This window comes from Ctenopharyngodon idella, chromosome 6, assembly GCF_019924925.1.
Source record: "Ctenopharyngodon idella isolate HZGC_01 chromosome 6, HZGC01, whole genome shotgun sequence".
NCBI lineage: Eukaryota > Metazoa > Chordata > Actinopteri > Cypriniformes > Xenocyprididae > Ctenopharyngodon > Ctenopharyngodon idella.
Window position 1 is genome coordinate 18,124,844 of NC_067225.1, and position 22,455 is coordinate 18,147,298.

Consider the following 22,455-nt stretch of genomic DNA (forward strand, 5'->3'; position numbering starts at 1 on the left):
GACTGAAAGTCGCTGTAGAAACAAGGCTGCGTTGTTGCAAAGTGCAGAAAATTACAATATAATGGAGACATGTTGAATTTTTTTTTTTTTTAATTTTTTGATACCAATGGAAACTATATTCACGGAATAAAGCTCCACCAGCCTACTATGTTTCTGCCGCTGCCTTAGGAAACGTAGTAGTCCAGCATGGTGGCTATACATTGTCATGTTGTAGATAAGTAGGGATTAGGGGTGGGAGACAAAATCGATCCATCGATGCATCGCGATTCTCTCTCCAACAATTCTGGATCGATTCTGAGAATTTCTGGATCGATTCTGAGAATTTCAGAATCGATTCTGAGAATTTCAGAATCGATTCTGAGCTTAGTTTATATTCAGATGCGCGATGGCGCTGTAGGGGGTCGAACACCGAACGAGAAGCTCAGCGCCGTGCCACGTCTCGGACAACTCACAGGTATCGCACATTGGACGTGCACATTATATATGTGCGAGATCAATTTTGAATCGACTCATGATAGAAGAGTTGCACGATGGGTGAGTTTAAAGTCGACAGGGAAACGTTACATATGCCTATGCTTTAATATTTCGCACTGAGGTTAGTGTACATGGAAAAATGGCACAACAGAGCAAAATGAAAGAAAAGGCATTTACGTTTATTATACATTTTTTTCCAATATTTTTAGACTTTATTCAAGCTGTTAAACTAATAATGTAAAACTAATGTATCTTGCAGCACAGGGTGAAGTCAGTATGTACATTAACGACGATTTGAGAGAAATATAATATAAATGAAATGTAATGTAATGTAAATGGCGCTCTGTGGCGCGGCAGGATTTTGAACAACTTCCTGAGTCATAGCTGGGCGCCGCGGCCGAATGCCGCCGCCGGTGTGCGTACACTCATAGAAAACAATGCGTTCGAATTTTAAAGACGTGGCACGGCGCTGAGCTTCGCGTCCAGTGTGCGACCCCCTTGAGTGTGCTTTAGAAACACCTGGATTCTGCTTGCTTCTGATTCCACACACACATACACCACTCGAACCTTCCGTAAAATAATCTTTCAGAAAGTTCGGAAAGGTTGAAGCCAATTACAAAGACATTCGCGGGCTTCACTGCACATGATGCGCTGTGAGAGATGCGCGCTTTGTTTGATGTTGCTGTGCGCAGTCTCGCCCGTCTGTATTTTCCTCACAAATACTCTGCGAAGGCATGTGAAGGCATTGGAATGCAGTGGACTTATATAGGCCTATTTAAAATATGAAACTCACTTACAGAAGGCTGCTTTCAATTTCAAATGCTGACGCTTTGTTTGTGAAGAGTGCTCGCGCATGCGGCTGTGCACGACTGTGTAAGTGGTTTAATGTACTTGCGTCTCAAAATGGTTTTATTATGCAAAATTAATGTAAGCACAGCCAGTTTTAATAAGGTTTAATCTATATTTAATTTATATTTTAATTTATAGTTTATGTGAAGATGCTTTAATTCACTTAAATTAAAAGTTGTTATATTTTTTAAAGCCTGTTAAATGTGGGGGTTTGCTAAGGTGCTATGCCTTGGGCGTGAATTATTTATTGTGAGGTTCGTTCCCAGAAGAAAACTCAAGACTACGATCGAGGCGTTTCAGGGAGTTCAGAAATGGTGCTTACTGATATAGAGAATACCCTCCCTTTGGAGAGGACTTTGTGCTTTGTAACTTTGCAGACCTTTTTTATGCTCAAATAGCATCACACTAAAGAAAGTTGAAAATGTAAAAAAGGCATAATAGGTCCTCTTCAAAAACATCCCTTTGATTTGTCCTAGTCCACTTCTTATTTCATTAGAAATATGTCAAAAAGAAGCAAATTGTCAACTAATTCATGGGGTCAAAAACCTATTGCAGAGATAAAGAGATCGCTTCCTTTCTTACCTCTTCCATTTCTGCCTCTCTTCCCCACACATCTCCTTCCCTTAAGATTTATCTTATGATCCTGCAGGATGTCATCCAGAGCTCCTCTGAAGATCTGGAGCTGAAAGATGAGGAACCCTTTGAGTATAAGAAACTCTGTAATTGCTACCCATCTGATTGCTTGTTCAAGGCCTCCTTCCTTTTAAAAGGGCAGGATGGGGGATAGAGCGGGTGTTGTGAGTGACTGCTGAAGTGGAACCCCAAGGCTAATAATTAACTAAATTAATCAGAGTCAATGCCATGATCTCTCCCGGCTGGACGCTTAGCGCTCCCTCAATTGGGTATATTGTAGTTTGTACTGCTGGAACAGAGGACTTGGCTTCTCCAGAGACGGACATGATTCAGTTTTCTTCTGTTTCTCATCCTGAATACAACAACCCTTAAGTCTGAGAAAAATATGAGGCTAGATACATTAGCGTAATTATTAGCAGAGATTAGTTAGATGGTAATTCAGTAGTACACTGTGCTAGAACATAATCCGTCATAAGACAAGGAACACATAATAGTTTTCACAGTTGGCTGCATTCATCACAGTTCAAGCCAACACACACAGCACTTCCTCCCTCCATTACGTGGTATTTTCATTTCTAAAGAGCACAAGCGGGACACAGAACTGAATAATGCAGACTTTGAGGCACACTGTATGTGTCATGTAAGTGAATCGCTACTAAAACTGTCTCTGAAGTTTCTGATTAATTGATATTTCTGTCTCACTGTACTCTGCAAGAGATCCTGTTCTTTTTTGTGCTCAGAGAGATTGAGTTTGTGTAACTCATTAGGGAACTCTCAGAAGAGTTTAGATGAGGAGCAATTCCTTAGCTCCACAGTTTGGCTCTCCAAAAACTTCTGGGGTGCAAAAATGCGTCAGATCAATTTTCAAAGATGCCGAAAAATCTGATTAAAGATTTCGAAAGGCGAATGACTCAACGGTCAACCAAAACTTTTTTTCTTTGTGCTGTGGTTAGGAGTCGAGAATTGCAGCGTTTTTCTAAAGTCAGCTGGAGATGCTCTCATAATTTATGAGACATCTTGCCATGAAAACTTGATGAAGAAACTTGGAAGAGTTTGAGATTTTTTTGAACACATAGTATGTGAGACCCCAGACATTGGACTGTAGTAAATGGGTCAAGTGGCATTCAGCTTTGTGTTTCAAACGCAACATTATCAACACTTCTGTAGAAGGCTACAGTGTCCCGGAGTGTATTAATAGAGCTTTCTATCAAAGAGCGTTGTGCATTGTCCTAGATACTCTGGTTGAGCATTTACATATTACACACTTGCCCTTAGCGAAGTCTCAGGAGTGTGCTTTAAAATTCACTCCCACTTGTGCGTGTGTGAAAACAAGGGATTTATGGCATGGTAAAGTGCTGTAACCCTAAAACAGGTCAAGAACTACATTGACTCTCTCATACCAGAGAAGTTTCAGTGTGCAGGCAAACATGTCGGTTTCTGCAGAAACACTACTACACGCCATGTTAAAGTTGCAACTATACAAAAGTGCATTTGATACATGCCGTAAGCTTCAGATGTTTCACATCATGCTTATTATTTTCCTTTAAGAAACGTGTATAGTGGCACTTAAAATCTTGTAATAAAGGCCCTGCAATGAAGGTGGATGCAGTTTATCGTTGTCTGTATTTTTTAGCACCCAATGCACTGAAGGAATTATACAAATCAGGTACATGCCACCAAAACCAGTGTGGAATTTGCACAGCAATATTTTAGAGAATTTAGCATCTGGTTAACCCTCTGGGGTCTGAGGAGAAGTTTTGACATGCCCTGACATTTGTGCTTTTTTCAGTTTCTTATAAATATATTAATGGCAAAAGTGTCATTACACTGTATTCAGCATGAACTAGGCTACCATAAAATGTGAGCAACATGTATGTACATGTTTGTATTTTTGAGAGAATAACATTTATGCGTGGTTATTGAAAAAACAAAAAATGAAATAAGTGAATAATGAAACACTGAAATAAGGCCACAAAACACATACTAAGGCCCAACCCCAATTCTATTTTATACCCCTTCGCCCTTCCCCTTGCCCCTTGAAACAGAGTGGCAAGGTGTAGAGGTGAAAATATTCCCCTAAGAAATGGGACACCACTACTACACCATTACACACGTCATCATACCTAGTTTCTTTTATTAGTGTCCTGTAACATTTAACCAGTATGAACAGCAATGAAGTGCGCATATCAACAGAAATCAGGCGCAAGCACGTTTAACAGATTACTTGCTCCGAACGTTGTTTTGCACTGTATTTTGGACGGTGCTCGGTTTCAGTTCGAAAACATATAAGCCTTCGAGTTTCCCAAGACTGGTGAAGCCTCTTTTCCATCGGGCCAAGCTGTTTGTTTAACCGTTCCATTCCGTGCCGAGCCGGCTGGTACGGATATGGTTTCGTTTTCTACTGTGGTGCTGCGATAACAGACCTCTTTGCAAAGTAATACAACGGAGTCAGTTGTTGCCTTGGTAATGCAAGAGTTTACATACGATACTAGATGTAAATAGCTATGGAGGATGACCAGATATTTCTTTTAACTGTATTACTCATTTGTGTTGACATCACTCAAATAGCGCGTTTAGCAAGCTACGGAGAAACTGGCAGCCAGGTAACACATAAATGATCGATCCTGAGTGGAAATATCACTACCATGATCAATTCACGCATTCTAGCAGCACGGTAGTCGTTGTATGCAGGGAAATTTCTCATACCCCTTCGTTCGAAGTGTGGTCCCGAAAAATCTTCGTTTGAAGGGCTATCTGGCCATTCCCCTTACCCCTACCACTCCTGCCAAAAGAGAATCGAGACACCCCTACTCCTTCACGTGAATGCGCAAAACGAAGGGGTAGGGGAAAGGAGGTAGAAATGGGATTGCGCCTAAATATGTGTCCACGAGACTTCTGGGTACTTAATGTTGAAGTCTAGAATTTTTGCTTAAAAATGATGTGAAAATAAACCTGCCTACTCATTCACATAAAACAATATATTAATTTAAATTTTGTAAGACACTTTTTGTTTAGAAAGACAGTATGCATTAAGGTGTGAATAATCGTGAATAATGTTGTGATTCATACCTGAGGAGACAATGACCCACATAATGAGCCGCATAATGAGCCTTTCAGTTAGGTATGTGAGAGGGGACTAAAGAATCTGAGGACAAAGTAGTTTATTTTGTAGTTTATTTAGAATATAGTTAACGATATAAGTTAGAATCAATGGCACATTTTGAGTACACAGTTTTACCTGGAAATAAATCCTGTTCAAAGATATAAGTGAACATCACTTAACTGGCATTCAAAGGTGTTTGGTGTTTCTATGCACTGGAGGAAAGAAAAAAAAAAAAACTTTCCTGCTTCCAGTCAGTGATCTCACCATCATATTCATGCAGTCAAATCTGTGAGATAAAAGAAAAAAAAAAAAACTGTGAGCATGATGATAACAGGATCATAGCAACTATTGATGTTAATATAATGTCCACTCTCAACAGAAAACATGATTTTTATGATCTCATGCATGCACGTATTATTGCACATCATGTGCAATAATAATACAGTATTAAATTACATACAGTACTGGTCAAAAGATTGGACACATTACTATTTTTAATGTTTTTGAAAGAAGTCTCATACTCATCAAGCCTGCATTTATTTGATCAAAAATTCAGAAAAAAAAAGCAATATTGTGAAATATTATTACAATTTAAAATAATGGTTTTCTATTTTAATATACTTTAAAATATAATTTATTTCTTTGATGCAAAGCTGAATTTTCATCATTCATTGCAAACAAAAGCTTCATTGATGTGGCACTAGGCTATTTCACAGTAAACACTTCATAATCTGTCCAAAACAGGTCAAAGAAATCTTGTCTGGACATTCATATTCATATATACCTCTATATAACATTTTATGTATAATATTTTTTATATTATAGAGCCTATAAATGTTAATGTGCAATTTAATACATTGATAGCACACTTTATTTCAGTATTTATTACATATTTCAGTCAATTTTACTCATCTCAGTATAGCAATATAGTTTGGGAAAAGCCAATATGGCATGTTTACTATTAGCCTATGTGTAGTAGCCTAAATGAAACCGCGTATCTGCTACCATTCATTCACACAGAGACACACAGAACATGCAGGATTCGTATTTAAACAGTCTTTTTGCGGTTTAATATTCACAGACACTATATCATGATTAGAATAAAGAACTTAAGAATAAAAAAAATTTACCATTCACAATCATCGGCTTGATCAAGTTGACTGTCTGTTGCATGGATCGCTGACATCTCTCGCAACTGACATCTCTCGCTTTTCAAACAGATACATAAAAAGAGAAAATTTGTTTTTGATTTGACTTAAATTATTTAAAACCTGACAATTCAACGTTTCTTTAGACATATGTCTAATGTTTGTGTGATAAGTATTCACTAAGTTCATTTTCTAACAACTATCAGAATGGACTTCATTGAGAAAGAGACTGCAGATCGCGCATGTTAGTTTTCTTTATTTTGCAAAAAGCACAACATTTTGTTTTTACTGTGTGTGTACACAAATAAAAAAAGACATTTCACAGTTTTGAATGATGTATAACTCTTGTTTGTATGTCCAAAATTGATGGAGTATTTAAAGTCCCTTTCGCAATAGTAAGAAAAAAACTGAGGTGGTATCGCCAACGCCGACCCCTGAGAGTTAAGATGGATTATGGGTAATTAATGAATAAAACAGGTTTTTGCACAAAAACACAGCACACAAAAGTGTTACAACTGTTATATTTTATGTTTGCAACATATTTACATATTACTGTATCATTACATCAGATCATTACTAACTACAAACACGGGACATAGCTGAAAATATTTCATGTTTTATTGCCATTTGGAAATTTGTAATATGTTTTTCCAAAATGGACAGCATGAATAGTTATGCCAAACTACAAGAAGCATCCTTTGTTTACAGGCTGCCAATGGGTTCCCATGGTGATGCTGGGGAAAGAAAGCTTGTGTAGAATCAAAAGGAAAAGATCCAGACCTTACCTGCCTTGGGCAATGTAAAGTCTCTGGTTAATAAAATAGACAAGCAACTGACCAAGAGTGAATGAGAAAACAAACACTGAAACTTGGCTGAGAACTGATACTTTAGACTCCACAGTTGCACTTTGGTTTTTTCTTGTTCATAAGAAAAATTGAAAAAAAAAAAAAAAAAAAAAGTGATTTTCATGTTGAATTTGAAGAAATAGACAAAGCTGAGAGGGCTTTGCAAATGGGATATGTTCTGTAAGTCAAATGATAAGAACATCAATTTAGACTTGGAAGACTTAGGAACAGTTAAACTCTGGTACATGTAGAATATATTTACTACATATAAATGTCTGAAATAACTAATTTTTCATTTTAAAGGCAGTGCAAATAAATTACGAAATAAATAAAAATTGGCAACAATCATGTTTTGACCAAAAAAAATTGAATGTTTACTCATAATGAGATTACTGAGTCCCGAGTTCAAATCCTGGGTGATTATACAAGTGTACATTGTGACTTTATTCAGTTTGTGATTGTGTTGATTTGGTTAACTTATCCCTAATAAACACAAACTCCATCCCCCTCTAAAAGAATCAATGTCGACTGAGAGGGACTCTGGCCTCTTACTCCCCTCTCCACTAACTCTTCACCTCCTTGAGAGGTGCAACCTGATGCTTGTTCATATACTGAGTCTGCTGAAGATAACATACATATCATGAAAATCTTTGAATGGCTGGTGCTGATAAAGTCCATGTTTTCACCTACTATGAATTTAGGGCCATATCTGCCAATATTCAGATTAGCAGTCAACTGTTTCTTAATGCATTTGTTCACTCAATTTGTTCCAAATCTATATTACTTTCTTCTGTGGAACACAAAAGGAGAATTTTTTAATAATGTACTGGTTGCTCTTTTCCATGCAGTTACAATGAATGGGGCCTAGAGAATTTTATCTTCAAAAAGGACTATAAAAAGTAACAAAAGTACCATAAAAACATCTCATACAACAGTGGTTCTCACCTACTTTGACTTAAAGGCCCCCATTGCCCAACAAAAAATTTGAAGGCACCTCCATAAAGACTAAAATATTTCCGGTATTTCTGCTGTTATTACGACAAAGCTATTTTTTTTTTTTTTTATTATTATTATTTACTGTGAGAGTTGACATATTAAATGAACTAACCATAATTTATTTTTGAAGTTTCAAGAATGGTTTGTTCTGCAATAAAAACATTTTAATTTAGATTAGAGTTAGATTATTTGAATATATTAATAATAGTTTATTAATTAAATATGTTTAAGTTACAGTACCTTGAGCCCCCCGGTTGATAACCACTGCCATACAACTAAATGGGCTATGTGTCTACATCAGTATATTATATTGTATTATTTTGGAGCATGATAAATCTTTTTGTTCCACGGAAGAAAAAGTTGGGTTTGGAACATCATGAGGGTGAGTAAATCATGACAGCATTTTCTTTTTAGGTGAACTGTTCTTTTAAATAATTAAATTGGGTCCTGAATATATAGTTATATTCCTTGTCTGGATCCTGCATTTTTTTATTCCAGACACACGAGTATCGGCTGCTGTTTCTTTCTTGCCTTTTTTATTCTTGTATGGCGTGTTTGTTTCAGCTCTTCAGGACCAAGGACACACTGCTTTCTAGTCTCACATCAGAGTGTGGCGTGCCACTTAAATCTGTCTCTCCTTTTTCACTTTCTCTCTTGCTCCTTTCCCCAGCAATAATTCTGTCTCCTCTCCCGGCTCCTACCTCAGATGGTCAGGGAGGGCCGGTTTCCACGATAGTTCATGTGAGGTGATATCATCTAACACGAACCTTCATTGTCGGAGAGTGCGGGTCGGCGATTGTGCCTTGTTGAGACAGCTCCACTGAGGCTTGCAAGATTGTCTGCGTTGCAGGCCTAGTTTAAGGAGCTGGAGGGCTTACAATGAATCATGTTGCTAGATTTCATTCGTGGGTGAGCGTTTGACCCCAAAAAAGAATGTTTTGTGCCACACGAACATGCAGTCCAACACATTTACTCGCCTCCACGCTCCAACCCTCTTCTTTATCTCGCTTTCTCATGTTTTTTTCTGTTCACTCGGCCTGTTTACACCCTGGCACCTGTCCATGTCAAAGTTCCCACCTACTTCCAGGACATGTAACCCATACGTTTACCCCACACCCTCTCTGTCATCTGCACGCTGCCCTGCAGGCCTGACACACTGAGAGGTAATGCATTGTGGCATGTAACCATCCATCCCCCCTCCCCCCTGCTCCGGAGTCACATCCCATTCTGCCTCATCATCATTTGCTGCTATGGGAATGAGATTACAGGGGGTTATGGGTAAGGGGCATTGAGAGATTGAAGCACATTGATGACACCCATTCCTTTTGTCATCTGGAGTAAAACCAGTCGTACAGCTGCGTAGAAGGCCTTTGGAATGAATGCACACAGAAAAGACAGGAGGAGTAAATAGGGAAAACATAAGAAGAAGAAATTTTAACACTCCGTTATGACAATGTAAAAGAGTATGTTTAAAAACAAATGTGTGAGAAATATTGTAATAATGTTAATATTGCTATTAGAAATATTGCATTTATGCTGGCTCATTTAGTTTTGAAAAAACTTTTATTTCATTTTCCAGAAAAGTAGCATTTGAATGACTACAAATGTCATGTTTTGAACTCTCAAGTAAAAATTAATAACATATTTGCCAAAACCTTTAATTTTTTTTTACATTTATAATACAAATATTTATATATATATATATATATATATACACTACCAGTCAAAAGTTTGGAAACATTACTATTTTTAATGTTTTTGAATGAAGTCTCTTATGCTCATTAAGGCTGCATTTATTTCATAATAAATACAGAAAAAACAATAATATTACAATTTAAAATTATGGTTTTCTATTTTAATATATTTTAAAATATATTAAATGATTTCTGAAGGATCATGTGACACTGAAGACTGGAGTAATGATGCTGACAATTCAGCTTTGCATCACAGAAATAAATTATATTTTAAAGTATATTAAAATAGAAAACCATAATTTTAAATTGTAATAATATTTCACAATATTATTGTTTTTTCTGTATTTATTATGAAATAAATGCAGCCTTAATGAGCATAAGATTTACTTATTTTATGAAATATTCATTCATAAATATTACATCTTTTAGGAGTCAAACATTTTTTTTTTTTTTTTAAGAAATTAAAAGGCAGTCAAACATTTTCTCCCCAAAATAATAATAATAAAAGATTATTTCTTTTCATGTATTTCATTCTTTTAATTTTTTCTTCAATATGATATCAGGAAAGTTGCCCCTTAAAAAAAATTAAATTAATCTTAGAATAGAGGTTATTTATGCTCATAAAAGCGGTGCATTAAACTCATTGTATGTGTGATTTTTTTTTTTTTTTTTTTTTTTTCTCTGTATTTTGAATAAATGAACGTATAGGACAAAAAAATGAGCATCACACTGACTTCATAATGTTTGTTTGAAATCTATAATATATAAACATTTTGCATGAGTTTGTATCTTTTTTTCTTTCTTTGCACACATACCCTGTCACAACAGATTTATTTTTTCCTCCCCAGCATTTGTGTGTGTGGGGGGGGGGTGTGTTTGGTAACATTGCTCTGTAATAAATTTGTGAATTAGAGCAGCATAATTTGCTGGAGCGGAATTCGCTGTTGAAACAGATGTTTTTTAAATCATTTAATTTTTTTCACTCCAGCTGCAGGAATGTGTTGTTTGCTATTGTTCCTAAAAAACAAGATGAATTCCATCTGTGGGAATCTGTGTTGCATTATTGCTACTATTTCTGTCTAATAACGCTCTGTTGTTTACACCGCAAAATATTCTTTCTGAAGAAACAAAGTTCTTGCAAGCCCAGAATATGTGTTGTGGATCTGTTGTGTTTATTTGTTTACATGCACATTGTCGCAATGCGCTTTGTCTTCCAGTACTGAGAAGGCTGCGCTTCCTCCTTAAAGAATCACACCTTCTTTTCTTAGCGAGTCAGGAAAGTTTGGCCTTCCACAAAAAAGTTCTTTGCGTTCCCTCTTTACACGCATGATCTTTGATTTCCGGCGATGTAAGATCAAAATTGCTGCTCGCGCTCGCGCCGCCTTTCATGCACCTCTCTTGCATCGCAGCGTGAAAAAACAAAGAGCGGCGAGACGGAGATGTGCAGGAAATCTTAGCAGGCCTGCCACTCAAAACATTCACCATCGCCAAACAACAGCATCTGCCTGCCACCACAAATACATTAGAAATCAATTATTTATGGAACGTAGTCAAGAACTCTTTAATCTTCTCCTTTTATCCAATTAAAATGCCTAACCGCTTTAAGCCTTTCACAAGGCTTGTGAGCAACACACTCGCCCTCTTTCTTCTTCCTTCATTCCATCCTTTTTATTTCTTCTTTTCTCCTTTTTTTTCAGAGGTTGCATATAAGAAAGAATGGAGGCTTCATAGGGATGGTGAAGACAGAAGAGAAAGTGTATAAAGTGTAAATGAACTCTTCCACTCCTACCCCTTCTGGTTACAAAAGAACTATTTGAAGTTTTAATATGAAGACTTGCCTTCCATTCCCAGAGCAGGGGACACAAGGGAAAGCGAAGGCTCTTTCATGAGCTCTCTCTGCCCAGTTTCTGGAAGTAAGGGGGGGGGGGGGGGGGTGTTCAAAAGCCGTTGAGTTGGATAGAGATGTACTTTTATTATGCAGAAATCGGGTTGTGGCCTTTTATTACAAATATGTTAAAGCTGTGCACCAGAATCACTAATGTATAACAATTTGTTTTTTCTATTTTAATCGTAGAATCCAAAATGGTTTTCCCATAAGCATTTTACATACCTTTTTTTTTTTTTAAACTTGTTCAAGTTTTGTGGCCTTTAGTTTTGAGGTCATTTACTGTATTTCAGCAGATAAACACATTTAAAATTCACAGTCTTCATCTTCCAGGAAACTTAAGAATGTCCTTCCCCTTAATACCACCTGCAACTAACAAGTATAATAAGGTCCAATGCTTTTAGGAGCCTGTTGGGGGGGAAAGGGACTGTCCCTTCGTTATGTCCAGCCCACGCAAGAAAGAAAACTGCGTTCATCTCATGATTTCACAGAGTTACATGATTCCTGCATTTGTAGGGCAGATCATGGCTTGGCGGTTGTACAGTTACAGAATAGCTGATAGTAAAAATGTGGTAATTTATAAACTGAAAAATAAACTTCTCTATGAAGTAAATAAACTTTTCTATTAAGCTCAGTCTAAAAATTACTGTGAGTCACTAGAGATGTTTGCGGCTACAAATGAGTCAAACAACAATTAGGCCCCACATTTACAGAGACAGTTGTGAACATGTGACTTGCTGATCTCCTGCCTGCGCAGATTAGGCTTCACATAATATATTTGTGTGACTGTTTCTGTGTCTGTAAAGATTTCTTTGCAGCTGCTGATGTAATTTATGTGGGTCCTCTAACTGTAATCCCTACTGACTCCAATTTTGTGACTTATAGCCTGTGGAAACAGGACTACTGCTAAATAACAATGACTAAATACACCTACAGACAAGTGTTGCTGAATGATCTGTAATCACATGTCCACCTAAGACTACTGTACTAAAGCCAAAACCTAGTAAAAATATATTTTTTTAACTCTAATCGCCAAATACTCTATGCAGCCCCATACACAAAAAACGATGCACTGTGTATTCTGACACCTTTCTATCAGAACCAGCATCTCCACCTAAGACTACTGTACTAAAGCCAAAACCTACTCTACAGTAAAGATATTTTTTTTAACTCTAATCTCCAAATATATATACACACACACAAATCAGTCATATATATTTATACTACAGGGCTGTTGAATGTTCGAATCTGATTGGTTGACCAACATTCTAAGGTGTGCAATTATTTTCAGGGAAACGCCCGGCTAAAGTAGTTCTAGGCAGGTCTTGACCGCATTACAGTTCCATATCACTTCACCAAATGATTTCAGTTATTCAATAGGTCCTATAGCCTACAACCACAAAAGAAACAAAACCCACAACGACACCGACCAAGCAAATAAATATAGTAAACAAAAGGATGAAAACGACAAATTATTGTGATGGTTTTTATATATATATATATATATATATATATATATATATATATATACACACAGTGCTCAGCGTAAATGAGTACACCCCCCTTTGAAACAAGACTAAGTTTAATATAACATCTGTTTAACTTATAACATGAAAGTAAGGTTAATAATATAACAGATTACACATTTTTCAGTTTTACTCAAATTAGGGTGATGCAATGAGTACACCCCACAACAAAAAACTACTACATCTGGTACTTTGTATGGCCTCCATGATTTGGAGGCCATCTTCCTATAGCCTACGCCATCTTTATGTAGAGCAACAATTCTTTTTTTCAGATCCTCAGAGAGTTCTTTGCCATGAGGTGACATGTTGAACTTCCAGTGACCAGTATGAGAGAGTGAGAGCGATAACACCAAATTTAACACACCTGCTCCCCATTCACACCTGAGACCTTGCAACACTAACGAGTCACATGACACCAGGAAGAGAAAATGGCTAATTGGGCCCAATTTTGACATTTTCACTTAGGGGTGTACTCACTTTTGTGGACAGCGGTTTAGACATTAATGGCTGTGTGTTGAGATATTTTGAGAGGACAGCAAATTTACACTGTTATACAAGCTGTACACTCACTACTTTACATTGTAGCAAAGTGTCATTTCTTCAGTGTTGTCACATGAAAAGATATAATAAAATATTTACAAAAATGTGAGGGGTGTACTCACTTCTGTGAGATACTGTGTGTGTGTATATATATATATATATATGTTAAAACAGTGGCTGCCAATATAATCAAATAATTGGGTTTAAATCTTTGTATTTCTAACCTTTAGAAAGCAGAAAAAAAATAGTAATATGAAATTATATATAAAAATCAGTGTATGAAGCACTGAATGGATATCTTAGGATAATACAGTAACTTTGACATTTACAGTCATTTACAGATAATACAGTAACTTTTGAATTTTTTCCTCTCAAATTTTATGCAGACTCTCTATAGAAACCCTTCCTCTGACCCCAGTTTGAAAAGCACTAACATTGAAAAAATGTGACTAAATTAATCTTGTGTTGCTGATTAATGTTAACTGTGATAATTGTAAACTCTATAATTTGTGATAAAGTGTGTCTGTTGACTATAACATAACTTACAGTTATTTGTTAATATATTTAAGCTGGAGGTCTAATGTTTTACTTAGCAAATATTCAGCTCATTTAGCTTTCTAAGTCTAGTTTTCAACTTAATTATGGCAGAGTTATGTATCTGTAAAAGTGAGGCTATTTATTTTAAGATATAGGGCATAAGGATAGTTAGTACAGTACTTAAAACTGTAGGTAATTGTTTTGAGGTTAGATAGGTAGTTGTTACCAGATTTGAGTGTTAGGTGGTCCGGATTTACTGTTGAACTGGTCCTTCATCTAACAAAAGTGACCTTATATGCTCTAAAGGCATTTGAGGATTTCCTTGTACATCCTGTGAGTCCAAGGCATTCCCACTCCACTAAGGGTAAAGAGGATTTCCGAACGGTTTCCTCCACTTAGGCTTTGAGGGTGACCTGCGCTCATTCCTTGGCTGTATTTCCCACTTTCACTTTCTCTCTTTTCTTTTTCTGTGCTTGTCTCTCTCACACACTTGTTTGGCTCAGAGGGGCCTGTGATCCAGAGCCGCTCTTGTTTCAGCCCATCTGAAGTGATTACCTTTGCCTGGGATTCCACCCACCCCCACAGGTCCCCTGGGGAGCTGCGGCAGGCAGACGGCTCCACTTTATTTCCTCCGCCTGCTCTGTGCTGTTCCTCAGCGGAACCCTGCTGCAGGTACAGCTCAGCGGGGATGGAGTGGAAATTATCTAAAGATCAGCGTCAGTGAAGTAGCTCACATTAGTTTTAGTGACAGTTCAACATGGGGCACACAACATAGAGCTAAGTGGTAATTATTAATCAACATGACATTCATTTTTTATGCTGTTGTTTCATAGACAGGTGTGACAATTCATGGAAACCTTGTGTCGGATCATTTCACAGTGCCTTTAATTGAAGTAATGGTCTGTATGGCTGTTATTCCACTACCTACAGAATCAATCATAAAGTGCTTTTGTCTTCACACACTGCAAACTATAATATAATATAAAAATAAAAAATAATCTTAAAACAAGATACGCTACCGTTCAAATGTTTGGGGTTGGTAAGAATTTTTACAAATGTAATGCTCACCAAGACATGTATTTGATCCAAAATAGTAATATTGACCCAAAATAGTAATAACATTACACTTAAAAATAACATTTTTCTATTTTAATATGTTCAGCAGCCATTACTCCAGTCTTCAGTGTCACATGATCCTACAGGAATCATTCTAATAAGGTGATTTGGTGCTCAAGAAACACTTCTCATTATTATCAATGTTGCAAACAGTTGCTTAATATTTTTGTGGAAACTGTGATACATTTTTTTCAGGATTCTTTAATGAACTAAAAAAAAGAAAATCATTTATTTGAAATAGATTTTTTTTGTAACATTTTAAAAGTACTGTCAATTTTGATAAATTTAATGCATTCTTGTGAAATAAAATTACAAAAACCCTTACCCCAAACTTTTGAATGGTAGTGTACATTTACTTGAGAAGCAAAATAGCTTAATATTAAAGTCAAGGATGTTATGACTTGTTAGAGAATACAGATTAACTTTTTTTTTTCCGATATTTACAGTGGTAAGAACTTAAAGGGTGATGAGAATACTTTTTATGCTCAAAAACAAAACAAAAATAACGACTTTATTCAACAATATCTTCTCTTCTGTGTCATTATATTCTCGTCTCGTCACGTCAACATTTTTAACGATGTCTTTAGTACCTTTCTGAACCTTGAAAGTGTTGATTATATTGATGTCTATGGACAAGTCATATACCTCTCTGATTTCATCAAAAATATGATCGAAGGTCTTACGGGTGTGGAACGACATGAGGGCGAGTAATTAATGACAGAAATTTCATTTTTGGGTGAACTAACCCTTTAAATCAAAATGTATTCTCTTAATCTCACAGTTTTGCATCATAAGTAAATTTATCTTATTTAATATTTTTTTTTTAATTTATTTATTTTCTGGAAAACAAGATAAAAGTACTGATTTTTGCAATGCATCGATCAAACTGAACAGAAATCCCCATGTTAATCCACACACATGAGGAGAATTATCTACGATTAAAACTTTGTTGAGAAGAGGTGCTCATATTCAGCTCAGCTTTGATATCTAATCTGAAGAGCGGAAAAGTTCAGTCTGTTTTGTTGATGCCGCCGACAGCTTCAGCAGTGAAAATGGGAGCGTGTCTGATATTTCTCCTGCTCACTGCTTCGCCTTTTGTCTGTGACAAGCTTGAACTCTGGCTCTCATTGCAGTCAGAGAGTGTATCATTTCTAAAAACAGGCTTAAATGAAGCACAAAAGAAAGAGAAAAGAAAAATGAGGAACTACAGAACTAAAGTTAAGTAAATTAATTCATAATATCTCACATTCTCTCTTTTTTTGAGATCGTATCTGTCCTCAGATGTGTAAAAAGAAAAACACCACAAGATATGGCTCTAAAGCGCATTATTTCCTGATACTGCTAATTAAACAGCTAGCGTCATTAATTGGTTTGAAGATATCTTTGCATTGAGTTGGAGACATCTTAAGCTCAATTAAAGATAGCTTCAACTCAATTACAGATATCCAAATGCCGTGTCACACAATATGCAATCAGGATCTTTTTTCGGTGCTATACCAGATGCCCTATAACACAAAGATTGTGCTCTTTCCACTTCCAAAGTTTCGTTTTATCATAAAAAGATTGTGTGTGTGTCAATGTGCCAATGTGTTTAATCCTATTCTCAATCCAGTGGAGATATTATATGTGGCTATTAGGAAGGTTAGACTGAAGAGGTGCGATGGAATTTAATAGTGATTGGTTTTGAAAATGAGCTATCCCTGCTCTTTACGCATGTGACTGAGTGATAAGTTGCATGTGTTTTAGCATGTTGTGACGGGTGAGTTGACAGATGGTGGGTGGTATTTGCGCAAGCGGTGATGCATTGATCTTAATTCTCTTCACAAAGACAAAAAATCAGCTCAGTCTCTATTAAGTGACTGACCTTAATAAGCGCCTTAGATTTCTACAATTGTAGGGCAACCGATCACTTTGCCCTTTTTAAAAAGGAAAAAAAATCCAAACACTTTAAAGGGGTAAATTCCCTAGAGGTGGTATCAACCTAACTTTAGAAATGTTCCTCATATTCTGTTTCTTTTGACATTGACTCTTTTAATTCCTTTTATCCACAAGATTCGCAATTACTAGATTATGTTATCATTGGTTGTACCACAAAGAAGAGTTGGCTTGAAAGAGGCGACAGACACACTGTTTATTCAAGATTATCTCTGAACCTGAAAGCTGTAGTGTTAGTCTGCTTTATAGTTGAAACATCTGATCTCCTTTTAAAAAAATAGGCACAGAAACCTTGCGGTTTGGAGGAGAGCAAAGGGTGAATAACCCATATCTCCACTTGAATAGCTATTCTTAATTAGAATTGTTTTTTATGAAAGTGGCAAATGATGCTGTTTACACTGTATATTATCCATTTAATCTTCACCTCTACAGTCTTTTTTTTAAATCTCTCTCACCATGTTATGTTTATTTTTTATCATTTTGAATATGTTTGTTATGGTTTTTATAATTTGCATTCGTACAGTAATTCCAATGCTGTATTTTGCAGGACGGTGTGCAAGCTGTGGGGAGAATGTAGTCGGCGAGGGGACGGGTTGTACCGCCATGGACCAGGTCTTCCACGTGGACTGCTTCATCTGCATGACCTGTGGCTCCAAGCTCAGAGGGAAGCCCTTTTATGCCGTGGAAAAGAAGGCTTACTGCGAACCCTGCTATATCGTGAGTGTGATCTGCTGCACGCTCTTTATGCATATACTGGGTCTCATACACTAATAGTTGAGATTAAGTTCTTAGTCACGCAAAATATCTGCTAGGTACACAACAGGTGCATATGTAATTTCTTTCTAATGTTGATGAATGTTTGTGTGAGTTTTATTATTTTAGTTTTTTTTGGCTGCAATAGATGATGCAGATTTGACAGAAGTTTTTTTTTTTATTTTTATCCGAAACATGACCCGGGCAGGACTCAAATGTTTGCGTTCTGCCGAGAAACTTTGTGTTCACTCACAAAGAGCTCAAAATATTTTGCGAGCGAACACAAAGTTTCTCGGGGGAACACAAAACATTGATTTATTATTTTTCCTTCCATCTCATTTTTTCCACCACCATGTCCTATTAGGGGCTCTGTAGGAAACCTTTGTTCCTTCAAAAATACTACTTTTCAAGAAAAGGAAAAAACACTGTATTTTTTAAATAAGTAAACACTGCGTAGTCAAAGTTGATATTGTGGCTGTATATATAGTCAGACACTTGCATGTGTCATTATATTATTAACATATTACCAAAATCAAGTTTCAAATGGAGATGGAGAGGAGAGGTTTTTGACCTGCGAATTTCTGAGAATTTTGGACATAAGTGTTTTGTCCGTAATTAGAATGGCCACATCTGAGACAGAAAGTGCATCGCATTACTTTTTTATCAACTTACAGGTTATAAAGTTTACTGTAGCTGTGCGGTCAATCAGTTTTTTTCTTTAATTTGGTTAAAACCTCATGTTATTAAAGACGAAACTGCTATGCACAGGCTATTTAAAACAGTACTAGCTATGACTCGATGACAAATGCTAGACTAAGATACTCAAGATCCTCAAATACATAAAACATTAGTCTTTATATACAGTCAAACCGAATATATATATATATATATATATATATATATATATATATATATATAGTTCAAACAAGCAGAGACGGCCCAAACTGCATGCGGCACTTCATTCATGATAGAGTGGGTGGAGTTACTGTTTGACTGATGGTTTGAGGATCATATGGAGTTATGAGGTTTAGTCACAAGCTAGGTTTTTGCAAAGCCTACAGAAAGATGTTAAGGCTGACCAATAGAAAGGCTGACAAAAGAAATAAAAATGACAAAATATGCACTGTAAACCCGAGTAAGTTGGCCAAACTCAAAAAATTTGAAGCAATCAGTTGCATCAAAATTTTTAAGTTAAGAAATTCAAAGTTTAAGTAAGCAGAACTGGCAGATTTTTATTTTTTACTCATACATTTTAATTCTTCTTAACTTGAAATTTTCATGTAACCTCAATGTGAACATTTTTATTAGTGTAAACTTAGCTAGCTATAACAAGCTAATTCAGAAAATGCTAACTTGCTAGTTTGCTAACATGTTAACAATAGCATGGTTTAGCACTTGCTGAATCAGTGCAGCAATATAAAGCATTTAACATACCAAACCAAGACGCATGCACCACTTGTCACCATGAATGGTAACTCTCCAAATACTCACATTAACAGAAATTCAAATTTAGCTTAACAAAATATTGATCACTACTAAATCTCCCACTTAACATTAATCTTGCACAAAAAACATTATATAACACTTAATTTTAGCATTCACTCTCCCGTGCCATGGGTAAAGCATGCTGGGAAATAGAAATCCCAGCCCAGTTTCAGTTAAACTTAAGTCCGTCTAAATTAAAAGAAAGTTCGTAAAACTCAAAATGAAACAGTTCAGTTTACTTAAAATATATCAGTTCTGTGAACTTTAAAGACAAATAAAGTGATAAATACAAATTAATTTGACTGAACTAATTTGTTTAATTTAAGTTTGTCCTACTCAAACGAATTAATTATTTTGAGTGTTAGGGTTTACAATGTAGAGATACAAGGTTTCTGCCCAACAGTGATTATATATAAAAAGATAAAAAATCTTACTGACCCCAAACTTTTAAAAAAGGTAGTGTACATAAAAAAATAAATGATAATTAAAAAATATATATAAATAAATATACAATGATACATTTCAACCTCATCTGTTGATCATACTGTTAGTTTACTCGTCGCTCTGCACATTTCTACACACGTATATCTAAGAGGAAATACTTCAGCGGCACTAGTTTGCATGCTCTTTGAAGCTCTAGCTTCCTTGTCTTCATATGAAGCTAGCTTCAGCTCTCATTACCTCCATGTTTTGAGGACTTGTCTAAGATCTGCCAGGAGCATCTGGCTCTGTGTAAAACCTGGATTTAGGTTCTTTCAGAAATGTTACCCAAACCGTTGCTCTTTTCATAATCATTCACCTATTCCTGTCATACTGCTCATTCTTCCCTGATGAGCTGCTTCACACTTGTTAGCTCGGTAGTCAAATCCATAAGAGGCATAAAGATTAGACAAACAGTGGCCTCGCATGCAAAGGACCAAGCGTCACGTTCAACTCCATCTCGCACATCTGATAAGCATTCACACGGGCAAATCACACTTGAGATGTAACACGAGTATTAAAATCACATTAGACTGCCAGATAGGATTACTTTCCTTTGTAGATTGGAAAGCAAATCAGGGCCTCCTTTTTCTCCCTCCACCGTCCACCTTCCCCCAATTTTTTTTTTTTTTTTTTGCTGAAAATATCTGTTGAAAATTCTCTAATTTCTTCAGGCGAACAGTAAGAGAAAAGGAAATTAGTGACAGTTACAGTAAGACAAGGAAATTAACATTTCTCATTGAACTAGAAGTTAGGAGTTTCTTCAAGTTCACAAACTTTCTGATCATGTTTTCCCACATCTGAGTGTTGTGCAACATCTACATATGCTAGTAGACATTAAAAGTTAGAGAACCATATTTTGCGTGTCATTATTACAAAACACTTTTTTTAATTCATGTTTAGAAATGCAGACTTTTGATCTACTCTGTGTGGGGAAACAAAAAGGGATTACATGAAGAATATTACATTCATTTAGTTAGCAGTTCTGAGTGGAGGTCTATAATGAATGGACTAAGCTGGCTATTAGCATCCCCATTCTAATTTTGTACACAGCTAATTTTGAAATGGCCATCAATGGAGAAAGATGCTTTTTAGAACAGATGGTGTAGTTCTAGCCAGTTGGGTCCAGAAAGATCCACAAACATATTTTAAATAAATACCATCACAAAGTGTTAAAGGCTGTGATGTCACAAACTCTTTCAGACCTTTATGACAACCACATATTTGGAAAACCTGTCAGTCAAATGAGTTCACACTCAGCCACCAATAACCTGGTCTGACCTTTCTCAACCATGGCTCTTTATATGTAAAAGAGCAGGCTTTTTAAAACAAACAAACAAAAAAATAATAATGATATATTGTTATAAAAGGATTTTTTATTTGATTGTGGTGTTTATATAGAAAGGATGGACCACATACTGACCCACTTCTAAGTTGACAAAAGCAAAAGTGCAGAAAATTCCATTTCTGTTTGATCAATCTTTACAGTAAGTATAACATTTTGAAACCCTGAGTCGGTAAGCACTAAAAATAAGTATTACACCAACTCACAAAGAAACCAGGCCATTCCTCAAACTGCCTTTTATTTTATCATTGTTTCCCGTTTGTACTTGTGTTATTTCCATTTCCAATGGCACGTGTAGCCTACTTACAATTCTGTTGTGGCCACAGTGTTTCCCTATTTCTCTTTTAAGAAACCACTGTATTACTGAGCCAGCACTTTCTTTAGTCTTCTTTTCTTTTATACAGACAATGCAAATTTCAAAGAAGCCAGAATATTGTTAATATTGGTCAGATTTGTTTAACAAATTAAATGGTCTAAATCCAACTATATATATTAAAATTCACTTTACATTTCAATAAAAAAAAACAACAACAACAACAAAAAAAAAAAAAAAACAAATTGGAAATTAAGATATATTTTAATGGCATGTTTTTTTTTTCTTTCTCTTCTTATTGTTCCCTCCTCTTGCGACATGGCATGGCGGGCCAAATTAAAGGTCATCACATGGGCATCTCTGGTCTAAACAGATGCTTGACAATGTTTCTAATGACTGATGAGTACTGAATACACTTCATGACAAATGCAATTGCCAAAGTGTCATGTATATTGATTTATTAGACAGCTCCCTGAAATACTTGATTCTGATTGGCCATTTGCGGCATTTAGCTGTCAAATATTACTTAAAAATGGCCATTGACCACGGCAACACTGTATGACTGACCGCACAATTTTTATTATTAACTTAATATTCCATATTCATGAATTAATTTCATTGGAAGTAGCCATGTAATCAGTGGGTTAATGTACAGCCAGTTGATCATTCTCTCAAAATAAACTCTGACTGGTTGATCGGGACCCCCAACACGTAGCTTCGGTCTGACTGTACGTTATCCCTTACAAATATGAAATATGCCAAACCATAAATCTATCATGTAACTTTCTACCTCACAGT

General features: G+C 36.1%; 1 protein-coding gene across 2 annotated transcripts in view; it reads left to right on the plus strand.

The window, feature by feature from the left end:
- The window catches only part of lpp (LIM domain containing preferred translocation partner in lipoma), a 223,833-nt gene that overhangs the window by 174,962 nt on the left and 26,416 nt on the right, over nucleotides 1-22,455 (plus strand). For both annotated transcript variants that reach the window (XM_051896418.1, XM_051896419.1), the window contains exon 8: nucleotides 17,829-17,998. In XM_051896418.1, the coding sequence (XP_051752378.1) occupies nucleotides 17,829-17,998 (170 nt within the window). The remainder of the gene's footprint in view (nucleotides 1-17,828; nucleotides 17,999-22,455) is intronic.